The following is a 13,320-nucleotide window of genomic DNA, read 5'->3' as shown; positions in this document are numbered from 1 at the left end:
CATGATCTGGTTGATTTTAATGGAATATCTGTCACAGAGGACCACGATTATGTTTCAATTCTCGTTACTATTAAAGATTCCATCAAAATTTCCTCCATAACGATATCACCAAATTTGATCTTTTCGTGAGCAACAAGATTGTAGCCATTGTGTTTTGTGTAAAGCTTGATTTGTCGTCGGTTTTCGCCATTGTATTGTAGATTTTTTATCTTATATTTGTTGTCCATTCTTTATGTATTTATCTGTCTTGGGTGCTTTTGCATTTATTGGTACTGTATTTCCGTCATATGATATTATTTTAGATGTATATGTGACATTTCCATAAAGCGAGGAGGTTTGGCTAGCCACAAAAACCAGGTTTAACTCTCCATTTTTTCTTAAAATGTACTGTACCAAGTCGGAAATATGGCAGTTATTATCTAATAGTTCGTGTCTATGTATGTTGCATTGTCGTTTGTTTTTGTTGCACTTCAGTGTTTTGTTGTTTTCGAGGGTTTTAGTTTTCTCTCAATCAATATATGACTTTCGAACCGCCATATACTACTGTTGCCTTTATTTGAACTAGTATCTCTTCAGCTTTTTTATAAAGCACATATGTTTGTTGAATTTTGATTACATTTAAGGCAATTGTTGATCACTTTATTATCCACCGTGTATCATCAGTACAGAGGATATATATATATAGGTACTAACCAAGCGGGCGTGATCGATTTTGACCTCACACGGTAACGAAAATCGTTGTTGTGTTCACATAATATCAATGTGTACCTCAATCTAAACATAGTTGTTGTTTTAAGAAATGATTTGGTCGTAGGTTGCTGATTAGAGATGTCTCGTTATATTCCCAAAACAAGAACGATTACTAAAAACATGTGCAAATACTTGACAAAGAAGTTGGCACTCGTCTCATCTGATATAATTCTATATTCATTGCAACTCTTTTTTCTGATAGAAGGGCACTGTGCGTGTGTTATAACAATAGTTGTATCAATAATTGGCATTGAAATCTTTCATGCATGTTTTTTTCGATATTTTATTCCGAAAAGAAGCGTTGTGTACGGTGTTTAGCCGACCACATAAATACTACTGTACGGTGCATAGTTAAGTTGCTGTACACCGTACACAAAAACAAAATTTTCATATTCGTTTATTACCCAAAAGGTTTCAAGGAATGAGTAATCACAGATAGGTTTATGATTGGTAACTATTACTTTTGTCATGTATTAGCTTTCTTTCAGGTAAAACATGTAAATGTCTCGACAATTGTATCGAAATTGAAAGTTGGTGTTGACATTCACAACTATTTGCGCATTTACAAGTTAATTGTTCTTATTAGAATATAAAAATTGTCTAATAAATAGGAAAAAATCGATGCGAAAATCATTTTGGAGCAGGAATTTCAGATGTTGAGAAATGTACACTGAATGTTCAGTGTCAGTTCAATAAATAAAGGCAACAGTAGTATACCGCTGTACAAACTCATAAATCCATGGACAAAAAACAAAATCGGGGTAACAAAGCAAAAAAAAAGTACAAAATTGTACATCACTGAAAATCGATCACGCCCGCTTGGTTAGTACCTATATCCGCTGTACTGATGATACACGGTGTTATCTTACATGACACTTATTCACTGAACTGAAACCTCTTGACACAGCCATGCAATATCAGGTATTTTTGGTATATATAACAACTCTGTAATGATGTTTCAAAGTCACAGAATATTTTGTAAAACTACATTCTCTCTAACTTCTCATTCACTACAAAAATTGGCCAAAGAACTAATATGTATTGGTAATCTTATGTCATTGATTGTTTTAGTCTTGTTCAGCTTTTTCTGCTCAGTCATTTCATGTGACATGGAATTTAAAAAAGGAAGAGAAATTATGACAATGTTGCACCAATGAAACCAATAAAATACTATAATTTTTCTTATGGTAGACTTTTTTTAATGTGTGGTCACTTATGTTATTAATTTTGCTTTTCAACTTAATTATGCAAACAACAATGTATGTCTCATGAAACGTGTGTTAAGAAAATGCATGTCAGGCCTACCAAATAAAAGGCCTTGGATTTTTGTCAGTTTTGGAGTTTTGGAGTTTTTTTAATGGCTAGGTAGATGCCAATGCTGGTGGATTTTTCTTTTCTTAGGATATCACCAACTGTTGTTTTTTTAGCAACAGGCAATCACTGCCATACATAAAGTTAGCACATTTTTTTCAATGCTCTACTAGTTAATATTGATTTGGTTCCTTGGAACATTATTGAAAACAAAAGTATTTTCTTATCTATCATGTGATGCTTGGTGTCATAAACTTATAATTGAAATTGTCCAAATAAGCCTTGATATCTGTTTTTATCATAAATCAGGCCATTTAATACATTTGTAGTTTAATTTAATAGTTATTTTTTTTACATTTTGCCATATTGTTGCCTCTTATAGATTACTATACAGTATGGATTTTTCTCTTTTTGACCAATTAGTGCAAACTCTTGCTTCATATGAAGTTATGCAGAACGATTTCTCCTTGGCTATCATACCACATTTTCTAATTTTCTAAATTAGGCGCAAAACACTAAACACTTGATATTTATGCTATATTGCTAAATATATAATGAAAAAATATTAATATATCACAAGCATTCATAACTACACAATTACATCTTTCATCAATAAATAACAAAATGTCTTTAATGTCACAGTGCTCTGCAAATACTGTAAATTCAGAAATTATTGTGTGTATTTATTAATGGGATTTTGTAATTTTAGTCTAAAATGTGATTTTAATGTTTGCGATATTAAGAAAAATTCTGTTTAATTCATATAAAAAAATTCAAAATGCAAGTTTAAATTATTGCAATTATAACCCAGTCTCATTTTTGGCAATGATAAAAACAATGCAATAATTTCTCAATTTACAGTATCTTATAAAATGTCATTAAACAACTCAACATAAACAGCACTTAATTACACAATAACAATGATAGATATGTCAAAACATAAAAAGAAAAATTCTTGTATAATAATATAAATTGTTTTCAATATTGTAAATCATAATTACAATAATGCAGAGATTACTTCAGGGGTTAATGAAATTCAAATTATGTTTGTATAATAAAATTAGAATGTAGTGTACCTTACTTCTTATGATAAGTTGATCAGAATCATGGTCATTAGGTTATTAGTAACATTCCTTGTCAAAGCAATGGTGCATGACAAATTTAATGCCAATGTTTATCTTTTTTTTTTTAAACAATTTTCCAATAAATTAATAATATGTGTTTTAAAAAATTATTTTCACTTAGTTTTTATCAAATGGAAGGATTCTGCTTTGTCATCCTGTTTAAAACAAACAAAAAAGAATGATAACTTTAGTTTACAATGTTATTAGGTGGGGATTATAAATATGCATATTTCAATTTTGACAAACCAAGATTCATTGCAATGAAAAGAAATGTTAATTCAGGTCCATTGTGACTCCTTTCCAAAACAATTATGGTATTAATTATATAGCAAAAACCAATATGAATAAAATAAAATCCTTCTAAAACCATAAAAGTAACAAATTCAAATAAAAAACATCAAGTAAGAAATAGGCAAATTTTAAATGAGCTGTAACTCTGGTGCTTGGACATATTGAAATGCAAATAGTTTTTTGTCAACAGGATGTTTTATAAAAGATTTTTGCATCAATAATCTAATTACAAACTTTAACATGTAAACTTTGAAAAATTCCTATGGTTCTTTTTTCACACTTTAAATTGGAAAAGAAACATGCAAAAACATTATCAGATGCATTCATCTTCATTTCAAGTATATTTTGATAAATATTAACGTAAATTCTATTCATGGTTTCCTATATACTAATGTACAGATATATGACGAATTATACTTTTTAATATTTGAGATCATTTGCTTATTTTACAATCTGAAGCTGTTTTAAATAAATAAATAAAAAAAAAAGCCTGTAATAATAAAATTTGATTCTGATACAAACACAATTATACATATTCAACAAGTTTAAAATCATATATACAATAAACTGAAACAATAACATGACATAATGAACATACATTAAAAAAAACATAAAAGGAAAATACGAAGTGCATTTCTGGTATTGAGTTATATTTATTATATTTTGAAAAGGATTTACATTGTATCAGCAATGGAATAACCATTAATTTTAGGTTTTTGTTTTTATTCAGGGTAACTACACAGAATCTTATTTCATGATGTAAATGTCTATTCTGCATGTATACAAACAGTTATTTGCTTTGGAAAGTAAATACCGGTAACTTAAAATCTTTTTTGATAAAACTTCTTAAATTGAAAATCTTAAAAATAAAAACCCAAAACAACACCACCAATTTTACACATTCTCCACAATACATTTGTACAATGTTATTAAATGCATATATGTATATTAAACCTTTTTGTTTGTAAAATAAATGTATTTACCAGAAAAGTTTAATACATTTTATATTAAATACAAAAAGTACCTGAGATAGCATGGGAAATGTAGTAAGGTTACTTACTAACAAAATATATAAAACAAGTCATTGAAAGCCTTCTATGATAATAAATATCTGACATGGACCTCACTTTTAAATTGACCATACACTTTTAAATGTATTTGATTCATAAGGTAAATGAAACCTTTAGTCTAAGGTATTACAATACAATTAATTAATCTGATATGCAACAAAAAAGAATGGAAATATAATGGTGATTGAGATTAAACTTTTTTCACTGGTATCATTTTGTGAAACTCGTGTGGGTTTGAGTATTGTGTAATACGGATTGCAACTAATCAACAACAACAAAAAACAATATTAAATTTAAAGAAAATTATTTCTTTGTGTATATATTTTTTATGGAATTAAGATAATAACAATAAATCTTTTAAAATAAAGTAAAGAGACTATGACTGTGTATGGCTACTTTGCATAGCATATAATGCATGTGGAGTTCACAGTAGCACAAGTGCATCCACTAATTGAAAAAGATCTATAACGGCTGCCATTTGTCATCATTGAGTTTTAAAATCAAGGAACAATCATGCACAGAAGACATTGTAACAAAACTGAAGAGAGAAAAAATTAGATAATTTCAAATCCATGGTCATCTGACATCTACAGACACCAAAAGAACTCCCCGATTCAATTTATGGAGGGCATCTCACTTGAGACTTGAATAGGAGAAATTTGAAAAATCATTAACCAAGGTTATAGCAATTTTAAGCATTAGTTTCCTTCTTTTTAAAGCATTAATGATACAGTTGCAATCACTTTTAATACATGTATATAGCTAAATTTATAACTACACTCCTACAAACTGCATGTATACAAAGATATATGAATCATCTGATGAATTAGTTCTTTATCCTGTTCTAACACTAGCACATGATAATAGATGCTACAAATGTCAACTATCTGACAACCAGCCAACTTTAACTTGGACTAAATCAATTGTTGTATTAACTGACTTCCAGTGCCATACCCTATTCTCTCTTACAACAACACACAACTTACAGGCATTTTAATTTTTAAAAAATCAATTCCTAGATAAAATATTTGAGATCTAGTAAATGTACCACATGTCTCTTAGGTATTATATTACCTTCACGATTTTGACAATTGAGACACCAAGACAGAGTGCAAGGGTCAAAAAGCAAGCTGAAAACACTAAATAATCATTTAGAATTACATTTCACAGTAACGTTCATCAATACACAGACTAACTTGTCACAATTAAGCTGTCCTATAAATGTCTTTGTACAATAAGAACTTTTGGGAACAACTCAATCCATTTCATCTCTTAGTCCTGTTTGAATGATTGTTCACTTCAATAGCTTTTCAATCTGCTGAGCAAGACTATGAAGCTGAAATAAAGAAAAGATTAATTTAATAAAGCTTAATCTTTTTAAAAAGTTTCAGCCTTGTTGGATCTTTTTTTTTCTCTTTCTTGAATGTTATGATAATATTAAAGAACTGACTGCTTTCAAGATAGACACATCATTTAATCTGCAGCTACAAGACTTTTTCTTTTTTTGGAAGCACATTTGAAATGCCTCCTTTAAATATATCTAAATTTGCATATCAAGCTTAAGGGATTTGCACTGGATAGTTAGGTGAACTTTTATATAGAGATCTTTTTCTCATTGGTTTAAGATAAAACTAACTTTAAGCAAACATTACTTTTATCCTCACAATGACCAGAAATCTTATTTCACATTCGTTTATCCTAAGCAAGCCTGCAATTATTTATTCTCAATAAATTAGTTTTAGATAATTTACAGTCCTATCATGTTATAAACTGAAAATTTTGAAAAGTTTCAAACCTGAAAATAAATGGCCTCATTTCTGAGCTCCCTCAACACTTGACGACTTCTGGGTAGAGCATCTGTTGCGATTCCACCATCCCTAAGGTAGTTCAGGATGTAACGGAAGTGAGTTCCATCTCTATCAATAAAGATGGTGCCATCTTCCTCAGGTTTTATGTTGTGACGTCCACTAAACATGGCAGCTAACATGGACTCACTGTCCCTGGTCAAGGTCAGTTCTGAGGTGGTGTATATTGTCCCTCCAACATCAAGTTTGATTCTTCCCTACAAATATAAAATCTAAAGCATGTCAATCAAAGATATAAGAGTTGTGCCCATCCCACAATTTTGGATTCAAATATAAATGAAACTAGGGCAAAATTTGTATAGTAATTACTGTATAAACTATCTTCTTTTATCTTACTGTGCTCCAAAAACACACAACCACAGCTTTTTTGAGGAAAGCTGTTTTTATTTCTATCATGGTCTTATCATATAACAACCATGTTCCCTTTTTGCTTCCCAAATTTTGAAAGCATAAAAAAGAATAATAACTTAAAATTATAATGAATTTTTCAAAATGTTGCTCTGAAATGATCTGAGGACAGATAGATTAAAGCAATTATTATCTCCCTTAAATACTTTTCCTGAAACAGGAATAGCAATTTAAAAATAGTTCCATATGACACATTCATATACCTGTACAAAGTGGCATTTTTCTCAGCACTCACAGTTTTCGCACAGGTTCTCTTATATTTGACTGATCATTTGATGTTGTCTTATATTAATCTACCCAACATCAATCTTTTTTTTATTTTGACATATTTTTTCAATTTGCTCCCATACCAGCAAATCGTATTCTTAGATTAATCAGTACCATAGGACAAAACATTTAAAGAAAACAAACTGAATTTTCAGACCAAATTAAGACTCCATCTAGTCTAATCATTTCAGAAAAAAAACCATATCTAAAAATGTTTAAGAATAAGTGGAAGCCGATGGACAACAGATCCCAAGTAATGACAATAGCTTAGATAGTCTGTTAAGGGAAGGTAACTCTGTCAACTATAGATGATGAAGGTGTTTTGTATCATCTATATTACTAAAGGTACATGAAGAGACTGATTTCATTGAGCTACAACTCCTCTGAAACCATACAAAGTCCCAAATATTTGTGACAAGATGTATCAATGTAGTGTCTCGTACTTCCAAAATTAATCTCTTAAAAAATGTTATTTCCTCAGAAAACGCCAACTTTTGAGAAAATATCCAAATTTAGAAACTATTATCAATCCTTGTCTTATATTCTTTGGTACCTTCTCAATCAACATATTGCCTTTGAAATCTATTATCCTAAAATAATGAGGTCATGCACTTTGTCATTACAAAGGGATTCATACTACTAAATTCATTTTTTGACACATGAATTTTAAAATTGTAGTAAGAAAACCAGTATGGGGTTCAAACAGAAAGATTTTGATAGCAGAGAAAACAATGCACCTTATAATCACCAACTTTATCAGATGATAAATTATACAAATACTACAAAAACAGGCTTAAAATAAGGTGTACAATTTGGTACTTTATCAAGTCATGATTCCAGCATGTCACGGGTGTTTTCTAGTGTACTAAAATACCTTTATCATCTATAGTTACTAATACATCAGTAAATTTTCATTCCCTCTTGTGGAAAAAGAGGAGGTTGTAAATTATATTTTTTTTATTCTTGTTAAAGTCTCAACACACAATTTGCACCCATTCAACAACAAAAAACAATGGAAATCTTTAGATTTTCTTGAAGACTTATTAACTATCAGTTATCTACAGGTAATAATCACCATATTCATATGATATGATGACCTAACAAACTAAAGGCAAACATTTTATCATAAAAGTATTTTTGTACATTGTACATGTATGAATGGTGTTCGTATAGATTTCACTCTTTGCATGAACTAAATGCAAAAATACTGTTTACAGTCCAATTTATTCATATGGTTCTTGTGCTAAAATGCATCTTTTGCTTATAACAGCAATATTATGCATGAAAACAGATAACAAGTCTGACATTTCTAAGCCTAGTATACACACAGCTTTACACATCACTTTTCCATCTCACACTACTTAGCTTATTAAGATGAAAAGATACACGGTGCTAGATTGAAAATCAAGCAATATATTTTTCAAATGTATGAAACTGAAAACAATTATATAACTACAGTTACCATGGAAACATTCACAGATCAGGTATTGATAAGGAACCTCCCATGTTTCCTGTACTAAACTGGTACCCTATCCATTCTAAACAACTGGTAAATGTAATGCAGTATATATAAAGAGATACAGTATGATTGCCAATTAGAAAAATATCCAAATAATGTGGATGTAAGCAAATGTTTTTTTCTCTTTTTTTAAGAATGTGTTTTTTTTCAAATTTGTTATGTTTCCAATTACCAAAAATAATATTTTATTTATTCCTTTTTGAAAGAAAATATTTAGTGAAACATCAAAAGTTTGTTTACAGTTGTAGATTTCAACTTTTTACTAATTTGATGATTGCATTAATGGGCATCTTTTACCTGTTGATTTACTAGGCGGAAAAGCAATAATGGTTGGTTACCAGTTCATCAGAAATCACTACATAAACTTATCTTACTCTTTACCGCCAACGAATTACCTTTACACAACATGGACATTGTGACATTTAATGGACATATTCTTCGATGTTAATCTCGCATAGTTTGTTTGATGACTTCGTGTTATGGATAAAACCCACGGAAAACTGTATAGCTTCAAAGGGCCCTAATAAATCAAGGCTTATCTCCTTGAAAAAGGGACCATAAATGTCGAGAACCTAGGTGTAATATTATAAAAGAAAACATTTCATATCATAAACATAACATTAAAAAAACAAACAATTTAGGAGTCATTAAAATAAATTTCAGTCTGATGTTTAGTTAACTTAATTTACTACTTTTTAAAAAAAGAATGTAAAGACAGGAAATACTATTTTTATATAGCAGAAAATACAAATTATCAGGATTCTTTTTTTTTGAAATATTGCTGTCAGAGATGATACATTTGCATTTGTAGTTCGGAAAATAATTTCCAAATTTTTTTTTTACTTTATCCCAAATATTTTGTTTCAATTTCAAACAATGTTTTGTTCAACTTAAAAGAAAATAATCTTTTCATAAAAAAAACATAAATTTCAGAGCTCTAAAATTTTCCTTTTCAGGCAGTTTATAATCTGGATCAATCATAGAACCTTATCTCTATGACTGAAAGATTAATTTCTGGACTGAATACTTATCTAGGTGAAAACATATGGCAAGCAAATTAAGAACAATACTCAAGGTAGGGACTGTAATCTTAGAGCCCTGTAGATTGTACAACTACGATATTTTACTAAACCTGTATTTTAACAATTTCTGGAAAGCGGCACCTTGACCTTTAAAATACCCTAAAATTTAGGGCCCCAATTATATAAAGGGTGAATCCTCCATCAATACCCTGCAAGAAACGGTTATAAGACAAAAAATAGGACATGTCAAAACAATTCAAAGCCGCCTCTCATTTCTGATACAAGGAAGGAACAAATTGAAGTGGTACACATCAAGATATCCAAAAATCTGTATCACCAGAATTTTGTTTTTAAATAAGACTCAAATTGAATTGGTCCTACCTCTGTTAGTTTTCCCTCCTTGAGATATAATGCAGGCTTGGCTATGACTTATATACAGATTAATATATGTGCTATTGTTTTTTTTTGTTTTGTGTTTTTGTCCCATTGTTTTAATTGTTTTTTTTTTTAACTTTTTTGATAACAATAAAAGTTGTTGTTGTTGCTTTATGACATGAGAACATGTATTTGTTTCCACAGAATGGCTAGGTATTAATTTTTTTATTTTATAACCATGTACTAAGTGCCAATAGAAACACAACACATATTCAACACCCCCATTGCCATAATTGGACCCTTTTTGAATAAAAATACAAAATAGTTCTTTTAAAGCTTTCCTGAAAATTTTGGTTACATTTTGTTTTAATCCCCTTTTTTTTTGGTTATGAGTAGTAAGTCAAAGATTAGTCATAAGTTTTCAAAATTGCTTGACATGATATTTTGGCATTATCTAAGGTTTCTGCACATTTTTACACACAAATTGAAACATCTATTTTTAAAGGAGATCTGCTGGTTTAAAATTTTGATAGATGGAAAATATGTGTTGCTGTTGAATTCTGTTGGCACATACATGTAGTATATATTGGAACTCAGACTTTTTCTTTCTTTTTCATTGTGTAAATGCATTTTATTGGTTCTATTCTATAGAGCTCGTTTTGTACATGTATTTATTTTCTTATAAATAAGAGATTCCTTATACTAATATATGCTTGTCTTATATAGAACTCTTGTCTTTTGTCTCTCTTCACATAAAAGAATTCTCAATACAAACTGTACCTTCATTATCAGCTACATGTACGTACATATATGTGAGTAAGGAGTTATATTTTAAGCAATTTCTATTAGTTTCAAGTTTCCGCCGCTCTATATAAGATTTTTTTTTTGTGAACCAGAGGCTTTCATGCCCGCTAGTAACGTATTTCATACCTTAAGAACACAAATGTCTTTTTATAGCGCTAACTTACCTGCTTGTCTTTTTATGTATATGAGTTTCCTGTTTGTTTAAATGCTTAAGAAAATAAATACTTTTATCAATTAGAACAATATTACTAAAACATGATCATTGTAAATTTAAGGCATGATATATAAATTAAAAAAAATACTTAATGTAAATAATTTTAGTATGTTTAGAGAAAAATTTGATAATAAATTGTAAATTTTGTACAGAAAAATGTTTTTTGTAAAATTATGTCTTTTTTTTCATATGTTGTTGTCAAGTGGTTATAAAATACTAAGTTCTGACATTTTTTCTTGGTTGACCAGCAATTTTTAAGCCTAAGACAATACCTATGTGACTACATGTACCTTTTAACGTCTCACAAGTAACTTAATGTATAGCATGTACATGTATAAGCAACCATGATGATTTTGTTCTGTGGAAATTAACATTTCCATTTCTTTGTAAAGTTAAATTTAAAAGTACTTGGTAATACTTTTCTTAAATTTACTCCATACCTTTTGAACTTTATGCAATTCTTCCATTCGTGTGATCTCATCTCGTAACTGCTGCCATTGTCTAACAATTTCCTCTTTTTCCTTCAGTAGTTCTCGTTTACACTTCTCCTGGTGTTTGTCAAATGATTTTTCCTTTGCTATCAGATCTTTTTCTTTCTTTTCCAATTCTCTGCCTCGTAATTCAAGTTCTTTCTTCAGATTTTGAAGGTGCTCTCTTTCATCAACAACTTCTTTGTTGATACTGTCGATTTCATTTATTCTGTTAGAAACATGTGCTTCAAGACTTTCTGTAACACTTTCGTATTTGGTGTGTAAACAGTCTTTAATTTCAGATACCAGTTTTTCTGTAAAGAAAAAAGTTGTATATTTTCAATAATATAATTTTGGCTTCAAATGAAGAAAACTGAAAATATTAATAAAAAATAAGGAGATACATAAACTGCAGGAAAGAAGCTTATGTAAAGTTTGTCAAAAAAATGAGTTGAAATATTCACAGTTATACAGATGACTTAAAGATTAATGGCAAACATAAACATGTATTTTAAGAATGAAATGTATTACGAAATTCAGTAATTGTTAAGCATACAATTGACAGTTTTGATCTTTGTACTGAAGAATTTCTACAAAATGTTATATTGTCAGAAATATTGGCTTATTTAAAGTATGTGTCAATTGATGCCATTACAAATTCTTCATATGAAGGAGTTTGGATCATCTTATTTTTTTCTTTATAATAAGTGCTCTACCTAGTCTAGCATTAATGCTCTCTTTCTCTACAGTAAAGTTTAACACTTCTTTCTTCAAATCACTGTCATCATGACTGGAGTCACCACCATCACACAAATGTACTCCTTGGTCTTCACAGTTTTGTAAGTGATCTTTACAGATGAAGCAGACATAGTCATCGTAATCGTTCAGCTGTAGACGATGTCTGTGGTGGTGGTGCCCTCTATATGAACAACCTTGACCTCTTCTATTGTAATAATTGTTCCACTGGGGATGTGGTGCTCTAAATAATCCTCTAGTGGACTGCATATAGCGATGATTCATCATCTGCTGATTCATAATCCTGTTGTAAGGAAAATAAGGTGGTGGTCCCTGCTGCCAATGAAACCCCCTGTCGAATGGACTATTGGACATAGTATGTTAATTGTGTGTGTATCTAAGCTGAAAGTAGATATGAAATATTATAAATATTCATTATGACAATAATAAAAGCAGAGACATATAAATACAAATTTAGTATACATGTCTCTGGTAAAAGAGAGGAAAATTAAAGACAATTATACACTGATAAATGTTTATTCAAACCTATGTCTATATATTTTTTTTAAATATGACCTCCACGGATAAGACTTTGAATAGGCTCATGAATATATGAAAGGATCAAAAAGTATTTTTTCATCAATAGTGTTTTTTTAATGAGTCAATAATGACAAGCCTGACAATAATGATCAATATTTTTCTTGATATCATAAATTGTTAGAGATATTCTGTATGGTGTAGCATTTGCTAAAATAAATCATACTCCGAAAAAAAGGATTGCACAAGATACACTTTTCATACGGTGTGTATTGGCAAATATGGTGAATCAGCTGGCAATCACTGAGGCGGAACAAAAATGTCAACACAAATCTTGCACAATGAAAATATTGTCTAATATTATAAACCAACAGAAGAAAACCAAGTTGTTTAAATAAATGATGAAAAATGTTAAATGATCATACAAGATTGATAGAAATCTCAATGTCTTTCGATTTATCAAGTGTTCTGTGTTTTTGTTTACTTCTCTTTCCAGCTGCTTTGTTTGTTTACGTCGACGAATAATTTTTCATTCGGCAATTTCCGTATGACTCCGCC

The 13,320-nt window shown here is 29.8% G+C and overlaps 1 protein-coding gene across 1 annotated transcript; it reads right to left on the bottom strand.

Annotated features, from left to right (window-relative positions):
* Positions 1–2,584: 2,584 nt before the first annotated feature.
* LOC139493489 (uncharacterized) lies at positions 2,585–13,318 on the bottom strand. Its single transcript, XM_071281920.1, has 5 exons — positions 13,188–13,318; positions 12,207–12,627; positions 11,461–11,804; positions 6,342–6,608; positions 2,585–5,882 (listed from the first exon to the last, which is right to left on the bottom strand). The coding sequence occupies exons 2-5, from the start codon at positions 12,598–12,600 to the stop codon at positions 5,841–5,843; spliced, it is 1,047 nt and encodes a 348-aa protein (XP_071138021.1). The 5' UTR covers positions 12,601–12,627; positions 13,188–13,318; the 3' UTR covers positions 2,585–5,840.
* Positions 13,319–13,320: the final 2 nt, after the last annotated feature.

Source organism: Mytilus edulis, chromosome 10 (assembly GCF_963676685.1).
Source record: "Mytilus edulis chromosome 10, xbMytEdul2.2, whole genome shotgun sequence".
In the NCBI taxonomy this organism is placed as follows: Eukaryota; Metazoa; Mollusca; class Bivalvia; order Mytilida; family Mytilidae; genus Mytilus; species Mytilus edulis.
The sequence above is the reverse complement of the archived record's forward strand: the minus strand, read 5'-3'. Positions and strand labels throughout refer to the sequence as shown.

What these genes read in the sequence shown, in the direction of transcription:
- LOC139493489 (XM_071281920.1), bottom strand. Translation starts at nt 12,600, where the DNA reads ATGTCCAATAGTCCATTCGACAGGGGGTTTCATTGGCAGCAGGGACCA. An exon ending in GAGCATTAATGCTAGACTAG is followed by an intron (nt 11,805 to 12,206) that starts GTAGAGCACTTA and finishes TTTTCTTTACAG; the next exon opens with AAAAACTGGTATCTGAAATT. An exon ending in ATGAGGCCATTTATTTTCAG is followed by an intron (nt 5,883 to 6,341) that starts GTTTGAAACTTT and finishes TCTTTATTTCAG; the next exon opens with CTTCATAGTCTTGCTCAGCA.